A 20961-nucleotide genomic window follows, 5' to 3' on the forward strand; every position below is an offset into this window, starting at 1 on the left:
GGGGGGGGGGGTCCTCCAAATTTTGTAGCAAGTAAGGAGGACCTGTGTAGTCTACTGTACTCCAAGATTTGGAATTCACCCAGTATGTCAAAATTCCCATTATCTTCATTTGTACAGTACAGTAAGTCAGAGACCACGGGATGTCCCCAAGCAAACTGAGTGGGTAACAGTATGGAAGACAGGACCACCAAAATGCTAAGAATACGGCTTGAAGAAACTTTTGGGGGCGAAACTCACATCAGAAGCCGCCTGAACATCCATCCAGTAAAACTGATAAAGTATGAAAAAAATACAGTGAAGTAGTAAAAGAGGGAGCAGGAAGGGCAAAACAAAACAACAAAAAAAAACAACTTCTGTTTTTCTGAAGTTGTTGTAGCAAGGCAGAGCCCAACGGTTCTGACCACATCCAGGCAGTGGTTTAAAATCTTCTTTCCTAGTTTTGAGGCAGGACAATATCTTCATTGAGATAAAAGGAAGAAACTCCCTTGGGGAGGAAGGAGGGCTCAAGTCACAGGATCATCTGGTTCCTATCTAAGACAAGAAAAGGCCCCCAACTCAGAGACACACCTGACAGAGGCAATGGCCACCTACTTTGGAGATGCCTCAAGCCAGTGGATATCTCAAACTGGCTCAAAGGGAGGTTTTTGAAAAACAGATCTTGTAATTGGGATAGATTGATTCTCTCATATTGAGCAAAATAGGAATGACAGTCAGCACTGCCCTTATCGTTTAGGACCTGGGTTTCAAAATCCATGCTTTTAAAGCCAGCAACTTAAGGGGGATGGAACAGGAGGGCCCTGTGTTGGGAAGTTTAGACTACTTGGAAGAGGCCAAGACTTGTCTGCCAGGATTCTGTGCAAGTCTGTTTTCCTAGGATCCCGGATCACCAGAATCTGTTTACGCTATCATGCTGAGTAATTACGAGGGCACTGAGGGAATGCACCAATCTTGAATGGGGCCCAAAGTATTCACCACAAAGGCCATGAGAAAACAGATATAGCATGGTCAAAGAAAAAACAGCCAAAGTTTTAAAAGCTGAACACTCCTAGCCCTTGAAGTCAGGGAAGGAGAGGTCCATGGTAAAAAAGGGATGTTACCAAATTAGACAAATTAGACAACTAATTAGACAACTAATAAGAGAAAGTCATGGATTAAAGAGTCCTCACAGCAAAGCAACATACCCAGAAAATGGAAAATAATGAAGGGTTCTAAAGCCCCATAAACAAAGATTTTCTGCTGATTTTTGTCTTCAGATTTACCAAAACCATATAATATGAAGTCAAACCTTAGGAGTTTCAATTTGTATGGAATCAGGCAGGCCCTTGTACTACATGGTTTTGGTAAATCTGAAGACAAAAATCAGTAGACATTCTGATAGTGTGTATGGGGCTTTAGCCTGAATATTCCTGAAGGAGAGGGCAGGGCAATCAAACACCTGCATAAAAGGGTAGGCAGGAATGATAAACCATGACCCAAACTGGTGTACAATGATACCAGGTTCAAAAACAGGACTGTTGTAATTATGAATGAAGACCAAACAATTTAGTGCAATTATTAGTATTGAAGCGGGAGAACGCAAACTTCTCCAATCCAAAATAACTTTCCCACAGCAACTTGGTTCTTTTGCAGCGAGTTGGCAAATATTGGATCTAGCAAAAGATGACAAGTTCACCAGATTATATGTAAAATACTACAATAATCCGAAGCCCTCAGTTCTCCTATCATAAATTTCACTAATATACACCTTCTTAACATTGACTAGAATGTAAAGCAATCCGATTGGTTGATTACACCAGCACTTTTGATCTTATGTATGACAATACATAAGACCCCACCACCCTTTCAACCTCTGCAGCAATGCTGGCAGCACTTACATGCCCATTGCCCAAAGACAACTTCTGGATATGGCACTGAACCCATGCACTGAACTTCTTTGGTCAATGTGTTCTGAGTGGAACCTGTCCCGTTAAACCGCTGTATGGTCTTGGTCACCATGCTGCAGGTCAGTTTCAGGGTCTTGGCAAGCTTCTCATACCCTATGGCATCTTTATGTAGAGCAACAATTTTTTTCAGATCCTCAGAGTTCTTTGCGATGAGGTGCCATGTTGAACTTCCAGTGACCATTATTAGAGAGTGAGAGCGATATCAAACTTAATACACCTGCACCCCATTCATGCCCGAGACCTTATAGTATTAAACGAGTCATATGAAACCAGGTAGGGAAAAATGGCTAATTGGGCCCAATTTGGACCTTTTCACTTAGGGGTGTACATTCTAGCACGGTGCCTCCGCTTGGATGACTTAACGCCTGTGCATGTACAAGAACTGCACCATCCCACATTGGCAATGAAGATGGCCAAAGACTGCCGCTGGGAAAAAGATGCTGGTGGGGGACCTTGCAATACTTTTACATTAGCTCCAACAGTCTGTAGACATTAGTTTCACTAAATGAATAAGAGCAGACCATTGTTAGCACCCTTGTTCATGTTAAATGGTTTGTCTCAACTCTCTAACTGCCAATTTTGCGTGACCAGCTTGGGACATAAAAGGAAGTTGAGAAAAGAAAAAAAGCCACATGTGCAACTAAAACCTCTGTTTTAACGCAACCTGTTAGACAGGGCCAATTTGGGTCTGCTGCAGGTTAGCTTTTGTGCTAGGAAACTATGGTGTTATGTGCAAAGAATCTTTCATGTGCACCTTTCTGTAAAAACTAGTTAAAGATTGAGGTGGTTGTCCCTTATCTGTACAGCTTGTCAACTGAATTTGACATGGGGACACATTGGATACCTTAAGCTGCAATAGTAAGTTTGCTGGGTGTTCCTGTGCCTTTGAGAAGTGGGCTCCCACCAGGCTAACTGGCCCTTGATGTATCCATTGCTAGATGTGCTCCAATTTGAAAGACTCAAAACCTTTTTGGGGTTAAGACTACAGCATACAAAAGGAGCCTTGGTGAGGCACTGTGGCTTTCACATACATGCACATGTGTACAGCCAAAACCACTGTTGCATTGCTAATAGACAGGGCCAATTTGGTTTTGTTGCAGGCTAGCTGGTAAGTGTGCTGGGAAATTTTCAGTTTGTAATGAGCGAAGATAATTATTGTAGACTTTGGTGCCACTTTAAATGAATAAAAGCAGACCGTTGTTAGCACCCTTGTCAGTGTCAAATGAAAATTTGTCTTAACACCAACTGCCAGCTTGGGCTGTAAAAAAGTTGAAAAACAGACTCCTTGGCAAGAACATCAGGTTAAAAAAAAAAAAAAAAAAAAAAAAAAAAAAAATTGTGTTTATGGGGGTTAATGATACTCGGAAAAACCAAGACTTAGTGTGGTAATGCTATGGGCACACTGCATCAAATATATTTTTTTTTTGGCTGCATATATCCCTGTTATACTGTACAGTTGCTCCCTGCTTTAAAAAATACATTACTTACCCAAGTTTCTTAACATATTCAAGGTATCCAATTAAAATCTCATGGTAGACTGCTGTCCTCAAGCACTTTGGTTGAAAAAAGTGAACACTATCCAGGTAAGAGATGTATACACGCCTAGGGAGGTGGAAATAATAGAATATAGTCATGGAATTGAGATAAGTTATGTGAAATAGGATAATGATAAACTGTATACCTACCTCTGGTTGGGTGGTGGGCAGTCTGACCCATACTCCTGTACATGCATGCCAAAAAAGCACAACTCAACACCATCTACTTCTTCAAAAGCAAAAAGGGCCTTTGTACGGTAAGGGAAAGACTCCGCCATTTCTCCTGTATCCACAAACCTGAAATCAACAAGGGAAAACAGAATGTAGTTTTTATGCAAAAGATTAAAAACGGGGATGTTTTAATTTCACATGAATTTTGCAAATGAGGTATTAAGTCCTTACTGAACCCTTTTCCTTGCTACAAAACAAAGCGTATTGGTAGTAGTGGTATTGCTTTGCTAATTTCAACAGATAGCTCCTCAAACTTTGCTCTTTTCTTTGCTCTGTACTCAAGTTTAAAATAGAGCATAAAAGAATTAGAACTCATCAGTTTTAACAGTGGCTTTGTTGCATTACCTTCCTCTTGCTTACTGCCTTTGTGCCTAAAGTTTCACAAGCTGATGAGGGGGAAAATGTGAAACGGGGACATAGCTTTAAAACATTGACTAGGGTTCTAGATTCAGCCTACTCAAAAAAGAATTTTTATTTTCCCCTTTGTTACCATTAGAGATCTTTTGAGGCCTTGCTTCAGGGCTACTAAACTTGCAGTAACCAGTACAGTAATTGAGGAGAAATCTCTAACAGAAGCGGTAAAAACAGTGGCTCTAACTATTCCCCAGTTTATCTAAAACAGGTTTCCGGCTGGACATAAACTCTAAGGGACCATCAGACTCCGCCTCTCTGCTCTGCCCCTGCATCACTCACTGGAGGTGCAGGGCTGTGGAGGGGGCAGAAGCAGCTGGCTCAGCCTCTCAGCCAAGCATTGAGAGGCTAAGCCAGCTAACGGTCAGACATCTGGATGAAACCCGACATTGTTGGGATCCCTGCAGAGCCTAAACCAGCTCTGTCACGTCACTTGACAGAGGGGTTCAGCCTGCTGTCAGCTGAATCTGGGTCGCAGGAGTGCAGAACTAAGCGAACTCCTGTGAGCCAAAGGATAAGTATGGCCAAAACAATCTTTTAAAGCCATGTGTAAAAATATAAAAAAGGAAGGTTTAATGCCTTTTCACTCACATTCTGTTTATTAACATTCCTCAGCTTGATGACCAGTTAATAGCTGACAGCTTGGGTTCTCAATGACAATTGGGAACCAATCACACTGGTTTGCAACCATGTGATTACCATATCAGCCATGACATAGGAAACGAAAAAAAAAAAAAAAAAAATTTATATTATATATATATATATATATACACACACACACACACACATACATACACAAACACCCCTGTACTATGAGAACACATACAGGTTGCTATGGCTGAGGTTTTGAAATGCTAGTTGCCTGGATGCATCTGGCCTCAATGCTTTACTTACTTGGCTTTCATGCCAGGTTTCACTTCCACAGTTTTGTCAGAGACGTGGACAACACGCACAGAAACTTCTCCAGCCTCAGGATTAGCCTGTCTTCGTAGAAAATCATTCACACGATTCTCCAAAAATGTACCTAATCTTGTAGTAGGAAGTCCTGTTTGTTGAAAAAGTTTAATAGCTTAAATTAGTATATTTCAACATTCGAGAATTGATTCAATTAATAATCCAAAAGACACTCACGTTTTGCTGAAAATTTGTTCTCTTTTCTGGTTTGGCCACTTTTCTTCAGGCAACGATCGCAAACAAAACTACAGTTAAACAAAAAGTGTTTAGAGAAACAAAAATAGCCTCAAACATCTGTATATTTACCTACATGCACAGAAAGTTTATTAACCACTTGCCAACCAGCGCACGCCGATGTACGTCGACAGAATGGCACGGGCAGGCAAATGGGCGTACATGTACGTTCCTTTAAAATTTGCCGCCCTGCCGCCGGGAGTGCGCCGCCAGCGGCGCGCTCCCACGCTGGTCGGGACCCCCGTGAGTCCTGTCGCGGGACCCGCGGACTCGATCGCCGCGGGCATACCCGCGATCGTCTCACGGAGCGGCCAAAGGAAGAAATGCCATTGTAAACAGCATTTCTCCATTCTGCCTATCAACTAGTGACGCTGATCTCTGCTCCATGTGATTGGAGCAGAGATCAGTGTTCACTAAATGAAAGCCCAACCCCCCCACAGTTAGTAACACACCCCTAGGAACACTTAACCCCTACACTACCACCCACTGGTTAACCCCTTCACTGCCAGTGTCATTTACACAGGAATCACTGCATTTATATAGCAGTGATTACTGTATAAATTACAATGGTCCCAAAAATGTGTCAAAAATGTCTGATGGGTCCCCCACAATGTCGCAGTCACAATAAAAAAAAAAAATAAAAAAAAAAATAAAAAAAAAAAAAAAAAAAAATAAAAAATCGCTGATCGCCGCCATTACTAGTAAAAAAAAAAAAAAAAAATTAATAAAAATGCTATAAAACTATCCCTATTTTGTAAACACTATAACTTTTGCACAAACCAATCAATAATCGCTTATTGCGATTTTTTTACCAAAAATATGTAGACGAATACGTATGGGCCTAAACGGAGGGAAAAAATTTTTTTAAATATATTTTTGGGGGATACTTATAACAAAAAGTAAAAAATAATGCGTTTTTTTCAAAATTGTCGCTCTATTTTTGTTTATGGCGCAAAAAATAAAAACCGCAGGGGTGATCAAATACCACCAAAAGAAAGCTCTATTTGTGGGGGAAAAAAAGGATGTCAATTTTGTTTGGGAGCCACGTCGCACGACCGCGCAGTTGTCAGTTAAAGCGACGCAGTGCCGAATTGCAAAAAGTGGTCTGGTCTTTGACCAGCAAATTGGTCCGGTCTGAAAGTGGTTAAAGACTGCCAAAAAAAAGGCAAAGTGTTTTTTTTTTGTTTTTTGTTTTAATGTGGTGGCCATCTCAAAATATCTTGAGCTCAAAATCATATATCGTATTTTGGTACTTTCTTAAGCAGAAAAAACAAAACAAAAAAACTTGGGACTGCCTGCAGCTCATAGGCCTAAAGGACAGTTTGCTCAAAGATGGCAACAGATGAGCATTTCCTCTTACTTCCTGTTTTCTTATTTGTACAAGACAGCAAATAGGCCCAACAGGAACAATCCTCTGAACAGAACAAGGAGGAATAACCGAATGCCCTCACAGGGCACACTGCAGGACTTTCCAACCAAGGTTTGAATCAGCAGAGGTCTGAACATCCACCTGTTAAAAATTTACAACAGTAAGAGCAGAAGACCAGGTGGCTGCCAAACAGACTTGGGGAACAGAGGCCTGATGTTGAAAAGCCTGCAAGGCACAGACACTTCAGGGGGAGTAACCCTTCACAGGAAAGGTCAGGCCATATGCCTGAATGACTTGTCAAACCCACCTAGCAACTGTATCTACAGGCAACCTGTTCTTCCTTTGTTAGTCCTCAGTGCTAAGGACTTGTCCAGTCCTGACTGGAGAATGATAAAACCTTTGCCACAAAGCATTTCCTAGGATAAAGCTTTCCCTTTTTCCCCAAAGTATGCTTTTTCACATATGGTGGTAGAGTTTTCTGGTCAGCGAAATGGAATTCATAGCGTTCGCAAGATCCATGTCCTTTAGCACCCAAGCTGTCAAAACCAGCGACAAGGTTAGCAAATGGGACCTTGAAAGCCAGTAGGGACAGTTCGGTAGAGCCCACAGAAAGTCTGCTAGGAGTCTATGTCAGAGTTCCATGCCCTCCTAGGCTAGTTCAGTGCAATGAGAATCACTTGAATGCCTTCCCTCTATATTCCCTGAAGCAGATGATGCAGGAGATTGAGGGGTCATCAGGTTGTACCGATTCCAAAGAAGTGACTAGGGCAACTACTTTGAAGGCCTGAAGATCCCTTGACTTGGCCACGAGCCTGTCCAGATTACGGTGGAGTCTGGACACAGTTGGACACCAAGTCTGGTGTTCACCACTGAAGACAAAGTTGGTGAAATTCCTACGAAGTACCGAAGTATTGTTTGATTCGATCCTGACTGCCAGTCCCCAAAACAGGGAGGGTCCAGTGCTGAAGGGCAAGCTGAATCGCCCTGAGCTCCAGAACATTGATCAGCATCTGGGCTTCCTCTGACGACCACGTCCCTAAACTGACAGGCGTGAAGGTCTCCTTCCCAGCCTACAGCCTGACATCTGTCTTTTCCACAGCATGGGGAAAACTCATGCCAAAGCCATTTCCTGGATTAAGCCCTGATATTACAAGTGGTGCAATGGTTGATTTTGTTTTTCCTCAGTGCGAGTTATATATTTAGATATATATTTTTCACAATGGCTGTACACTGTCCGTGAGACCACCTCTTCCCACAGGAACCGATCATCTAAATACCCCAAGATTGGAAATCCCACTGGCTCACAGAAGCGCAAATACCAGCCGCAGCCAGCACCTTCATAAATACATGCAGTGCTGTGGCCAGGCCAAAAGGCAAAACCACAAACTAAAAATGTTCCCCAACCACAAAAAGCACAGGTAGCGCAAATATAGGGATGTAGGAGGCAAGACATCCTTGATGTTCACCTAGGCTAGGATACTCATCAATGACCGTACAGATTCCATAAGAACTTGTACAGGCGGTTCAAGTCCAGAATTGGCTGCCCATTGCCGTTTGGCTTGGGCACCGTGAACAGGTTCGATTAGTAACTTTGAAACCTATCCGCTTTGTGGACAAGGGCAATGACCTATTCAGAACAGAGCTGGTGCACAGCAATGAACAGGTGCAGTAGGGCATGTTTGATCCCCTGGAGCGTGGAGGATGCAAGATGTGAAACTCCAGCCTGTAGTCTCTGGACATAACATTTTGAACCCAGACACTGCAAACATGTCAGGGTCCATAAGGCCACAGAAAGCCATCAAATGTGCTTTCCTGAAACGGGTTGGACTTTAGTATTCAATTGGACCTGCTCATTTGAAAAACAGCTTGTGGATTATTCTGTAAACTAAACTTATCTTGAATTTAAAGTAATTTTAAGACAGCATAAAAACAAATCAAAAAAATAAAAATAAAGTTTACCCAGTTGGCCAGATTGTGTCATTATGAAGAACACAAATTTGGTGCATTTTCCGACCACAGTCTAAGCAGTCCACAAACCTAAAATAAAATTCAGCATCACAAATTATTATTTATGTGCAACTTAATCTAAGCATGAAATTAGACTCTAAGGGCCTTTGGGGCCAGAATAAGGATAGATCGAGAATATATATGAAAAAAAAAAAAAAAAAAAATATATATATATATATATATATATATATATATATATATATATATATATATATATATATATATATATATATATATATATATATATATATCTCCTGTTTCCCCTAAAATAAGACCTAGTGTGATTGTCGGTGATAGCTGCAATAAAAGCCCTAGTTAAAGTGCTTGTAGGTCTTTTCAGGGTAGGGCTTATTTTTGAGGAAACAGAGTAGGGCTTATTTGGGTGGTATGGCTTATATTGCAGCCAACACCGACAATCACGCTAGGTCTTATTTTAGGGGAAACAGTGTGTGTGTGTGTGTGTGTGTGTGTGTGTGTGTGTGTGTGTGTGTGTGTGTGTGTGTGTGTGTGTGTGTGTGTGTGTGTGTGTGTGTGTGTGTGTATATATATATATATATATATATATATATATATATATATATATATATATATATATATATATATATATATATATAGGGGGGGTAGGAAACGGGAAAATACATTAATATAAATATATTTAAGATATGAGAGAGACTATATATACACACAAAAACATAAAAATACGTAAAAGCAACAAAATATTGTAGTGAATACATACTGTTCTGGTTCCAGAGTGTCATTTTTCTGTTTGGAAAATTGTTCTTTGTTGATGGTACTAAAGTGAACGGAAAACAAAAATCAGAAAACTTGCTGTAAAGAGCATACAGAGAAAAAAAAAAAAAAAAAAAAATGACACGTATAAATGAATCCACGGTTGGAACAACCTCCAGAGCTGGAGAAGGAGAAAAGGAGAAAGGAGTTTTCTAGATGGTGATGCGATAATCACAAATTTTTGCCACAGTTTGCATTCGCACCACCCTTGTGTACACATACTGATAACAAATGTAAAATAAAAACTGCATTTACCATGTTAAACATCAGCTATGTATGTGTGAATATAGTATATGCGAATACAGACATCCCCAAACAAAAAAAACACAGAAAATAGTCATTTACTACAGTTGTCTCTTTCCAAAGTCTAAAGAAAAACCTTTGGCTTATGCTGGCCATACACTTATTGAATTTCGTCCTGCTGAATCAGCCGAAATTTATTCTGTGGGAGGCTCAGCTCAACAAAACATGATTTTTCTATCAACTGATGAAAGCAGCTGGACATAAAAATTTTGACTGCACAATGGCAAAATCCAATCATATACAGGGGACAGTATATGGTATTCTCACAGCCACGGGTACCAGCTGTCAATAGCTGGCACTACAGATTCGCCAAGCAGGGATGATCGAGAGAAGTCTTAACGTTTATGGTCAGTTGTAATCTTTAGTTTGATTGCAACCCCCCTCTTACTTTTATGTCAACTTTAATCAAATCAGTTTTACACCAGCCCTTAGCACGAAAGTGTAACATCACCTTCTCGCTGCCCTTTGAATCCCACACTAGCATACTGCAACTGCAAGCATTTCACAAGGTTGTGGGATGCCCCTTTCAGTTGGATGAGTCTTGTTCAGGGGGCGGTGCTCTGCCAAAATCTGACCTATCAAAAAGTCCAAAAGCATCATAGGTGGCTGTATTGGCCATGCGTGAGCGCGTGCACAAGAAGGGTTTTCTTCTGCACGTCAGATTCTCATGTAAAAGGCATCAAATAGACCAACTGCCCTCGTCACCGCAGTGCGCCTGCGCACCATTCATATCACAGACTAAAATGATCCCATCAAATACTCCAAGGAGGGCCCCGCCCAGCCGTGTCACACATTCAGTGTCCCGGGCATGGGAAAAAAAAAAAAAAAAAAAAAAAAAAAGGACAAGATTTTGCAGCCCACCGGCTTGCAGTTTTCAATGAACTACCATGGTGCTGTGAGCACCGTGGTAGTTAATTCGTTCTTCCCTTCAGAATGTATTGACCTCCTTGTAAGAGGCACAAGCAAGCCGATGCATTGACAGATATTCAAGAGTCCTGCATGATAGCTGCGATCTGCTCATCATTGGTGCAATGCTTTACAGTCTCCTGCACCAAAAAATAAATAAAAAATTCATTTTTTTTACCTGCAAAAACAATTGTGCATTATTTATTTTTAAGTGAACTTATCCTTTGAAATAAAAATAAGTGGGTCCCTGGTCATTTTAAGCCATAATGGGATAGTATTTGCTGCATACTAGCACATTATCACAGACTTGCCTTTAAACAAAGCCCTCCAGGGTCATTGCTGTCGGTGCTTCCATCTTCACCCTGTCTTCCTACTGGTTTTGCAGGCTCCAGCTGGTTGAGGGGCCGGGCTGCGTTGACATTACTCCAGTGCACATGCATAGGAGTCATGGCCCCTCACTCTGAAGCAGCGGCTGCTTCAGTCATGAATATCTCCTAAACCACCTCAAGTTTTGGATATATTCACTGTACCTACAGGTAAGCCTCATTGGCTTACCTGTAGGTAGAAGTTAAATAACAGCGTCTACTACCACTTTAAATCACTGAGGAAAATCAGCAGACACCACCTGCTGGAAACATAGTAAATATTAAAAATTCATATGCAACATCTAATGTTGTATATAGCGGACTAAAAATATACATTATAATGCTGGTCATCCTAACAAAAGCTTATTCAAAAACCCCACGTTCCTTTAATTAACGAATTTAGTGAAACAAAAAAGTTTTTTGTGCAAAATAACCTAGGAAAATATAGCAAATATAACCAAATCAAGGAAAGAAAATACCTCTGCAAATGACACGACAAAGAATCCATATAGAGGTGAACTATTGAAACACAGGCATGGGATATATGCTACTGCACAACAAATGTAATTCATAAAATGATACTTACGTCTGTGGCTGCGTTGGGTCATCACCGAGAGATACACTCTCCCCTTGGATCTCGTTGAAGCACTTTTCACAGAAGTGGTACCTATCAGCGAGAAGGCCATATTTGGGTGAACTGTTCGTTTCATGCAACCACAGCCGAACCACGTGAAACGGGAGGTCATCAGGTGACGTTGCAGGAGAGACACAGGGTTTGCGCAGGTGGTCATCAAGCCAAGTCACATGCCAGGGTAATTTTGATTTTTTTTAAGACGCGAGTTTTGTTTGAAATTCACGGCAATCAAAGTCACCACAGTAAGGATAGGGAAGGGTAAGAAATATACATACAACAGAGAAAGAAAGCAGGGGGGAGGGGGGGGGGAGGGGCATGACAAACAGAAGCATGACAAAACAACACAAAGCAGAAAGCCAATGCAAAGCACAGATTAGCAAAGGATTCTTTTGAAATGGGATTACAAGCAGCAAAATCACAGCAAATAAAAGGAAAGATTTAACAAAAACTAATTAACCCACAAGGTCCAGGAAGAGGCATAGTTTGTCTTCTTGCTCCGCTTAGAGGGGACTCTACTTTCTACTTAAAAAGTCACTGTAAAGTGAGCTTTAAAAATACATATACATTAACCATCTATATAGAAGTAACATTTTAAAAGCATTTAATGCAATGACAAGCCTATTACTTTGAAATTCTGTGTACATTAGAGAAAAAATGCGTATTGATCAAGTTTATGTTTGAATTTAAGTCAAGTTAGTTTGGTCAATTATAGACATAAAATAAAGAAATCCGTATGCCACCTATTTATACTGGTAAAATGACAACAGAGGTCAACTCCGCAGCCTTACTCAAACAATTTGGATTACCTGCAATTATTGCATTAAAACCGCTCATGAGACTATTTAATTTTCTTTCTCTTGAAACAAGCCTCTTGTGAAATAATTTTTTTTAGCTGCCAGTTTTATAAAGATAACTTGATAACATTGATCAAAGCAGGTCCCCGAAAAACAGCGGAGTAAGATGCAAATCGAAAGTACAATTTTATCATGACAAATGAAGAAATCATTCTATGAGGCTAGCAATGTTGCAGTGCTAAAGCAGGGTTGCTTGAAAAGACACCATGCTGTGAAAAGCCACAAATTCCTCTCTCACACTCACACACACACACACACACACACACACACACACACACACAATACAGAAAATACAAAAAAACTTAAACATATTGCTCATATTGATAAAAAGCAGCATATGCATATCATTTGCATTTTTAAACAATGAATAAAACTCTAGAAGGTTATGCAACGTCAACTGCTCACTGTAACAAAACTATTACTCATTAAAATATCCAAATGTATTTGGACTAAAGTCCCTACAGAAAAAAATTTTGCCACTTGGAAGTTTTTATGTTGTATTGCCACAGAACATCAAATCAAACTGAATAGCCCTTTTCTAGTCCAGCAAAAATACTCTATTGCCATTGGACTCTGACCTGGCCAGTCTAAGACATGCAATGTTACTTAAAGCGGAGTTCTGCTATTAAAAAAAAAAAAATATATATATATAAATATATATATATATATATATATATATATATATATATATATATATATATATATATATATATATATATATATATATATATATATATATATATATATATTATAATTAAAAGTCATTGGCTACAAATACTGCAGCTGATGACTTAATAAAAATCAGATACTTACCTGTCCCAGGGTCCAGCGATGCAAGGGAGCGAAGCACACATCCCTTGCCCCCTCCGGTTTCACATTTGGCACCTTTAAGGGGGGAGGGGGGTGCAGATACCTGTCTGTGACAGGTATTTGCACAGACTTCCGGGCATAGACTCCCACGGAAGTCTATGCCTCTTCCTGTCCCGCTGCGCTGTCTGCTGGGACACACACAAGAGTCCCAGAGACAGCACGGACCATTCCCACTGTGCTGCGCGACTCGTGCATGCACAGTGGGGAACCGGGAAGTGAAGCCGCAACGCTTCCCTCATTGAGAATGGTGGTGGCAGCAGCCGAGAGACCAATCGGCCTCGGCTGCTGCCATCGCTGGACCCCAGGAAAGGAGAGTGTCCATTAAAAGTCAGCAGCTGTAGTATTTATCTTCGGGTGGACTCCCTCTTTAAAGCGTGCAGTCATTTAGTGTTCTTTATTAGAATACATTTAGCTCTGGTTCACACTGGTGCAGCTTTGAAATTGTGCTACTTCAATGCAATTTCAAAGCCACAGATCAGTGAGATTTGCGACTGATAGTTTCATAGTTAGTAAGGTTGAATAAAGACACCAGTCCATCCAGTTCAACCTGAGTGTCTACAATTGTCCCTATCCCTGTACATTGTACACTCACATCAGTCTCTACCCTCAAGGAGCCCACAAGCCAAGGTCCCCATTCATATACTAGGGCCAAATTTGGACAGAAGACAATTAACCTACCTGCATGTCTTTGGATTGTGGGAGGAAACCGGAGTACCCGGAGGAAACCCAGGCAGGCACAGGGAGAACATGCAAACTCCAGGCAGGTAGTGTCGAGGTTGGGATTCGAACCAGCGACCCCTCTTACTGCTAGGCAAGAGTACTAACCACTACACCACCGTGTCACCCGTAAATATACATGATAATATATCGTTGCAGCTTGCGACTTCGTTTAACAGAAGTCTATGCAAGTCACAAGGCAAATTGGAAAAAGTAGTGCAGGAGCCTTTCAAAGTTGCTGAGACATGGTTCACGGCAATTTGGACGGTCCCATGTGCGGTGTGACTTGTCATGTGATTTGGAACGTCAAATCTCATAACCAATTGCACTGGTGTGAACAGAGGCTTAAATAACTTTGCAAGAATCTATTTTCACTTTGCAAAGATCGGTTTTCATGTCCTTTCATGTTTATCAGTATAAAAAAAAAAAAAAGTCAAATTCAATATGATCTAATGTTCTAGGACACCAAAACATGAAACTTCCGAGATGGTAAACTTGTTATAAGATGGCAATTATAGAAAACACACTTAGCTTCATATGTGCCAACACTTTGTATCAGGTTTTAAGAGACATCACTAGTGTTAGATAGGAGGTAAATATAATATTGTGCATAATTGTAATGTAGACTAGATTTTTTTTTTATTTCTTAACCCCCCCCCCCCCCCTCTTGGGCCTCATGCACACTTAACGTTATAAAAATGTCAGTAGCTTTAGCTGTAGAACACCGAGTTAAAAACGGGAGTTTAGCGTTTTGCAGCGTTATTGCATTACTGTTGAGCTTTTTTATTTTTAGCAAAACTATACTCTGACAAAAGCTTATGGCTCATAAACACCAATTAGCTGTGTTTTGCCAGCTTTTTTTAATGCTTTTACAGCTGAAAAACTCCTCTTCGAAACCACTAGTTCTGAGGTTTTTCTCCAGCCAGAAACAGCTGATAAAAGCCTATCGGTGGTTTCTGGCTGGCATAGGATAAAATGCTGGGGAGATTACCGACTGTAGGGGGAAAAAAAAGCCTGAAACCAAAAACAGACACTGAAAATGTCCAGTGTGCATGAGGCATACATTTTATATATTTTTATAGCCTAGGTCCAGGAAACCTAAAATTCTCCCTTGCAGTGGGGCTGTGCCTGCATTGCAAGGTTTAGATATTAGTTTAGTCTTGGGGACAGTAAAAACACTTTTACTTAAGCAGTCCTATGGCAGACAGTGCTCCGTCATGTCCAGTTCAGGGCTATGCAGTCTTGATGATGTCAGATTACCTTAGAATGTCGCAGTATGGGGGAGAAGAGGCTACAGTTCTAAAAGCACAAAGGAGCGGGGGTAAATAAATCTGCTTTTTCATGTCCCCTAGACAAAAATAAGCAGCTAGCGCTTGCTATTTGTGCGTCGTCCCACTGCAAGGGAGGAATTTAGCTTTAGAATGTAAAAAAAAACAAAAAAACACTAAATCGCCTTAAGGAAAGGTTTAAGAACAGTTCTCCTGACCCACTGAATTTCAGACCCAGAACAAGCATGTAGGAGGTCTTGCCAAATTCATTCCATATTTTTACAACGCTCCATATAAAAAAACTGGAAGGTGTAGTGATCAGATGCATGACCCCATTACAAAGTTAGATATACTCGCCAGCACACCATCGTTGTCACATGAAAGCATTTATTGAATCAATCTCTAACATCTTGGTCCTGCCTTGGCCCTGAAACATTGGTTTGTAGTTTACCAACTTAGGAATGACCAAATATTTCTTGTTACAAAACTGGTGTGCTGGTGAGAGGTATTTGTTTTAGGTTAGTCAAATCATCAGAACAGAAATGAAGCTCTTAACAGAATACAACTTTCAGATGAAATGAGGTGCTGGCCACATGAAGCCTAAATTTGTGTTTTTTTTTTTTAAAACAAAGACAGGGAATGGGGGTCAAAACAGCTATTGACTAGGAAGTAGTTTATAAATAGGGCGACGAGAAATTACACTTAATAACCAAATATTAAGATGCTACAAAAGCATGTTTTTCAGCATTTTCTCATCTTAATATATCAGGACTGGGATTCGCTTGGCAAAATGTAGGCCACAATTTCCAGCTTCACACAAAAACGCATTTTTTTTCATGGACTTTGATTTGGATTTGCCACTGGCGTCCTATATCTCTAAGAAACACCAGTGTCAAAATCACTGTGAAATGGTAGTGGCTATTGAAAAGAACTATACATTACATTGGTTATATGGATGCACTTACCTGTTTTGGTAACTGTAATAAGTAGCATCACGTGGAATTGTACATAACTGTTTGCCATAGCAGCATAACGTTTGTGGAGAAAATTCAAGCTGGGAAGATGAAAAAAAAAAAAGGGTACTTAACCATAAAGCACCTTTCTGCATTTAGGTGCTGTTTTATTAGGAGTTAGGCTTGGTTCACACCTATGCATTTTTAGTGTGGTTTCAGTTTTGCAGAAACACACTACAGTCCATTTAACATGTTCCCTATAGGTCACGTTCACATCTATACATTTTATAGATAGGGCTAGGGCCTTTTTTTTTCCAGTTTTAGGTTCCATAGGCTTCCATGGATCTAAAATGTGCATTGAAAAATGCAAAATGCACCTGGAATATGCAAACTGCATAGGTGTGAACCAGGTCCTAAAGTCTAAAGAACTTTAAATGTGTACATGACAGGACAACGTAATTTATATACAGTGCATTCATAAAGTATTTAGACCCCCTTCACTTTTTTCAAGTTGCAGCCTTATACTACATTAGTTTACATTAATTTTTTCTCAATCTACACTCAGTACCCCATAATGACAAAGTAAAAAAAGAATTTTAGAAACGTCTGAATTAATGAAAAAGTAAAAAGCTGACATATCACATTGGTATAAGTATTCAGATCCTTTGCAACACTTGAGATTTAGCCCAGGTGACTCCTATTACTCTTGATCATTGCGGAGAGGTTTCTACACCTTGACTGGAGTCCACCTGTGTTAAATGGAATTGCTTGGACATGATCTGGAAAGGCACACACCTCTCTATAAAAAGGCCTTACATCTGACAATGCATACTGTGTCAGAGCAAAAGCCATTAGGTCAAATGAACCGCCTGCAGGATTATTGCAAAGCACAGATCTGAAGAAGGCTACAAAAAATGTCTGCTTCACTGAAGGTTCTGAAGAGTGCAGTGGCTTCCATAATTCTCAAATGCAAGAAGTTTTGCACAAACGGGAATCTTCCAAGAGCTGGTTGCCTGGCCAAATGGGGGAGAAGGGCATTAGTAAGAGGTGATCAAGAACCTGATGGTCACTCTGGCTGAGCTCCAGATCCTGTGGGGAGATAGGACAAAGTTCCAGAAGGATGACCATCACTGCAGCCCTCCACCAATCTGGGCTTTATAGCAGAGTGGCTAGACAGAAGCCTCTCCTGTGCAAAACACACGCAAGCCCATTTGGAGTTTGCAAAAAAGCATCTGAAGGGCTCTCAGACTGAGGAACAAGATTCTCTATTCTGATTAAACCAAGATTGAACTGTTTGGCCTCAATGCTAAATGTTATGTATGGAGGAAACCAAGCACCGCTCATCACCTGCCCAATGCCATGCCAATATGGGGAAGCATAATTATGGTTGGCGGAAAGCCTCTATAGAGCAAAGCAGAGATATCCTCAATGTAAACCTGTTCCACAGTGCCCAGGTCTTCAGACTGGGCCAAAGGTTCACCTTCCAACATGGATAGGGCACAAACATCATCCTTGGCTGAATCAACCCCAGCACCAGAAACTTCTGAGACTGACTCTGGGCATGGAAAACCTCTTGTGACACCCGTGCTCTAAGTCTATCATGGCTGCAATTTTGCCCATAAAACTAAGACATGGTAGTGGAGAATTCCTTCCTAGACAATAAGGAAGGGTTAGCCCACCGAAAAAGGTAAAAATTACAGGCTGACTGGCACTTTACATAATTCATTGGGGCCAGTTTGGTACAAATAAATTATTTGTATGCTAGAACAAACTGGCTGATGCTGCTTACAGTAAAGAGAACTGACTAGATATTCAATGCATTGTTTAGTTAAATTTTTCACTATACAGTGGTTGGCAAGTCTAAACAACATTGCAAATATCTTAAACCATAGGGTTTTGTACTGATCCAGACCTGCGTCATTAAATAGATGGTCTTTAAGGTTGCCTCGAAACAAAATTTGTTGGTTTGGAACAACTCCCTACAAGCTTAAACAGGATTGAGCATGTTGGCTCTGCAATAAAGGTCCTAGCATACTTGCTTAGCCTTTTCACTCTGCGACCCAACATGCAAGCAAAAGGCAGGCCAGAAAAGAATAGAAGAAGTCAGAGAAAACTTCCTCTCTCAAATAAATGTATATGCCTTTCTACAGGGCTCTTTAGATGTGTAGGAGTCTGAACAGAATTATAGTTGTGTTAGGTTTATAGTTGTGTGAGGCCAAAAGAAATATTGGTATGCTCTTTTAAATCAATTCTAAGTTATTTCAATATCTTACAACAAATCTGAATGATACCACCTAAAAAACTGGATAAAAAAAAAAAAAAAAGCGACAGGGGGAAAAAAAACAAAAAAAACTCACTTTTCTTCCACAACAATAGCCCAAGCTCTGCATCACTGGATCAATCTCCTGTTCAAATACTTCAGCCAGTTTTGAGCAGTACTTATAAACGCGAGATGTTTTTCTATTATACAGCCAGGCATTGTTGAACATTAGCCAAATGTCCTCCACATACTGCCATGGCTCTTGGTACTGTCCTGTATCCAGTTTACGTTTAATAGTTGACAGATCCATTGGAGTTTTGACTATCTCAAAGTAATCCTGAAAGAAAGAGGAAACATCCTGAATCATAATGATGGAGGCACAATCTGTGAGGATTAAAAAACAAAAAAACAAAAAAACAAAACACACACACACACACACACACACACACAGTTGCAATAAAAATGTGAACCCTTTTGGAATAATATCGATTTCTGTACAAATTGGTCATAAAATGTGATCTGATCTTCATCTAAGTCACAACAACAGACACCCACAGTCTCCTTAAAATAATAAACACACAAAGAATTAAATGTTACCATGTTTTTATTGAACACACCATGTAAACATTCACAGTGCAGGTTGAAAAAGTATGTGAACCCTTGGATTTAATAACTGGTTGAACCTCCTTTGGCAGCAATAACTTCAACCAAACGCTTCCTGTTTCAGATCAGACGTGCACAACGGTCAGGAGTAATTCTTGATCTTTCCTCTTTACAGGACTGTTTCAGTTTAGCAATATTCTTGGGATGTCTGGTGTGAATCGCTTTCTTGAGGTCATGCCACAGCATCTCAATCGGGTTGAGGTGAGGACTCAAAACAGAATGGCTTAAACAGAAGGAAGGAAACACTACTTCTGAAGTGGCCTAGTTAATTTACTTCTATGCATCGGGTGGTTGTCCTGTTGCAACACCCATCTTCTGTTGAGCTTTAGCTGGTGGACAGATGGCCTTAAGTTCTCCTGCAAAATTTCTTCATAAACTTGGGAATTAATTTTTCCATCGATGATGGCAATCCATCCAGGCCCTGACGCAGCAAAGCAGCCCCAAATCATGATGCCCCCACCACCATACTTCAGTTGGGATGAGTTTTTGATGCTGTGCTTTTTTCTCCACACAGTGTTGTGTGTTTCTTCCAAACAACTCAACTTTGGTTTCATCTGTCCACAGAATATTTTGCCAGTACTGAGGTGGAACATCCAGGTGCTCTTGTGCAAACTGTAAACATGCAGCAATGTTTTTTTGGACAGCAGTGGCTTCCTGTGGTATCCTCACATGAAATCCATTCTTGTTTAGCGTTTTACGTATCGTAGATTCGCTAAACAGGGATGTTAGCATATGCCAGAGACTTTTGTAAGTCTTTAGCTGACACTCTAGGATTCTTCTTCACCTCACTGAGCAGTCTGTGCTGTGCCCTTGCAGTCATCTTTACAGGACGCCCACTCCTAGGGAAAGTAGCAGCAGTGCTGAACTTTCTCCATTTATAGACAATTTGTCTTACCGTGGACTGATGAACAGCAAGGCTTTTGGAGATGCCTTTATAACCCTTTCCAGCTTCATGAAAATCAAAAATTCTTAATTGTAGGTCTTCTGAGAGCTCTTTTGTGCGAGGCATCATTCACATCAGACAATGCTTCTTATGAAAAACAAACCCAGAACTGGTGTGCGGGTAGCTGCCAACACCTCCAATCTCATCTCATTGATTGGATGCTAGTTGGCTGACACCTCACTCCAATTAGCTCTTGGAGATCTCATTAGTCTAGGGGTTCAAATCATTTTTCCACCTGCACTGTGAATGTTTACATGGTGCATTCAATAAAAAAAACATGGTAACATTTAATTCTGTGGGTGTTATTAGTTTAAACAGACTGTCTAGTTTTGTGACTTGAATGAAGATCAGATCACATTTTATGACCAATTTGTGCAGAAATCCATATCCAAATAATTCCAAAAGGGTTCACATACTTTTTGCAAGTGTGTGCGTAAAATAAAAATAAAAAATTATAAATAATAATAAATATATATTAAAAAAATGTTTTATATTATACACACACACACACACACACACACACACACACACACACACACACAATCTGAAAATAGGTCACAGGAGTGCATACAAAAAAGCTGCACTCCTCTGATCCACAGAAGTACAGCTAAACAAGCTTGGTCTGTACTTCTCCTTTAAAACACAAGCAGATATTGGTTTTACTGAAGTCTGGTAAAAATGTTAATGGCAAACCACTAAATGCACTCAAGCACAAAGATGAAATTCGTAGAAGGGAAATACTTTACCTACCA

At 40.4% G+C, this 20961-nt stretch overlaps 1 protein-coding gene across 1 annotated transcript in view; it reads right to left on the reverse strand.

Annotated features, from left to right (window-relative positions):
• The window catches only part of EP300 (EP300 lysine acetyltransferase), a 108744-nt gene that overhangs the window by 13239 nt on the left and 74544 nt on the right, over window positions 1-20961 (reverse strand). The window contains exons 18-26 of the mRNA XM_077452555.1: window positions 18701-18940; window positions 16356-16444; window positions 11634-11714; window positions 9421-9477; window positions 8637-8714; window positions 5252-5319; window positions 5015-5165; window positions 3629-3775; window positions 3432-3545 (exon numbers count right to left, since the gene is read on the reverse strand). Of these exons, the coding sequence (XP_077308681.1) occupies window positions 3432-3545; window positions 3629-3775; window positions 5015-5165; window positions 5252-5319; window positions 8637-8714; window positions 9421-9477; window positions 11634-11714; window positions 16356-16444; window positions 18701-18940 (1025 nt within the window). The remainder of the gene's footprint in view (window positions 1-3431; window positions 3546-3628; window positions 3776-5014; window positions 5166-5251; window positions 5320-8636; window positions 8715-9420; window positions 9478-11633; window positions 11715-16355; window positions 16445-18700; window positions 18941-20961) is intronic.

Source organism: Lithobates pipiens, unplaced genomic scaffold, assembly GCF_037356315.1.
Source record: "Lithobates pipiens isolate NorthernLeopardFrog02 unplaced genomic scaffold, aLitPip1_a1.2 Scaffold_23, whole genome shotgun sequence".
NCBI lineage: Eukaryota > Metazoa > Chordata > Amphibia > Anura > Ranidae > Lithobates > Lithobates pipiens.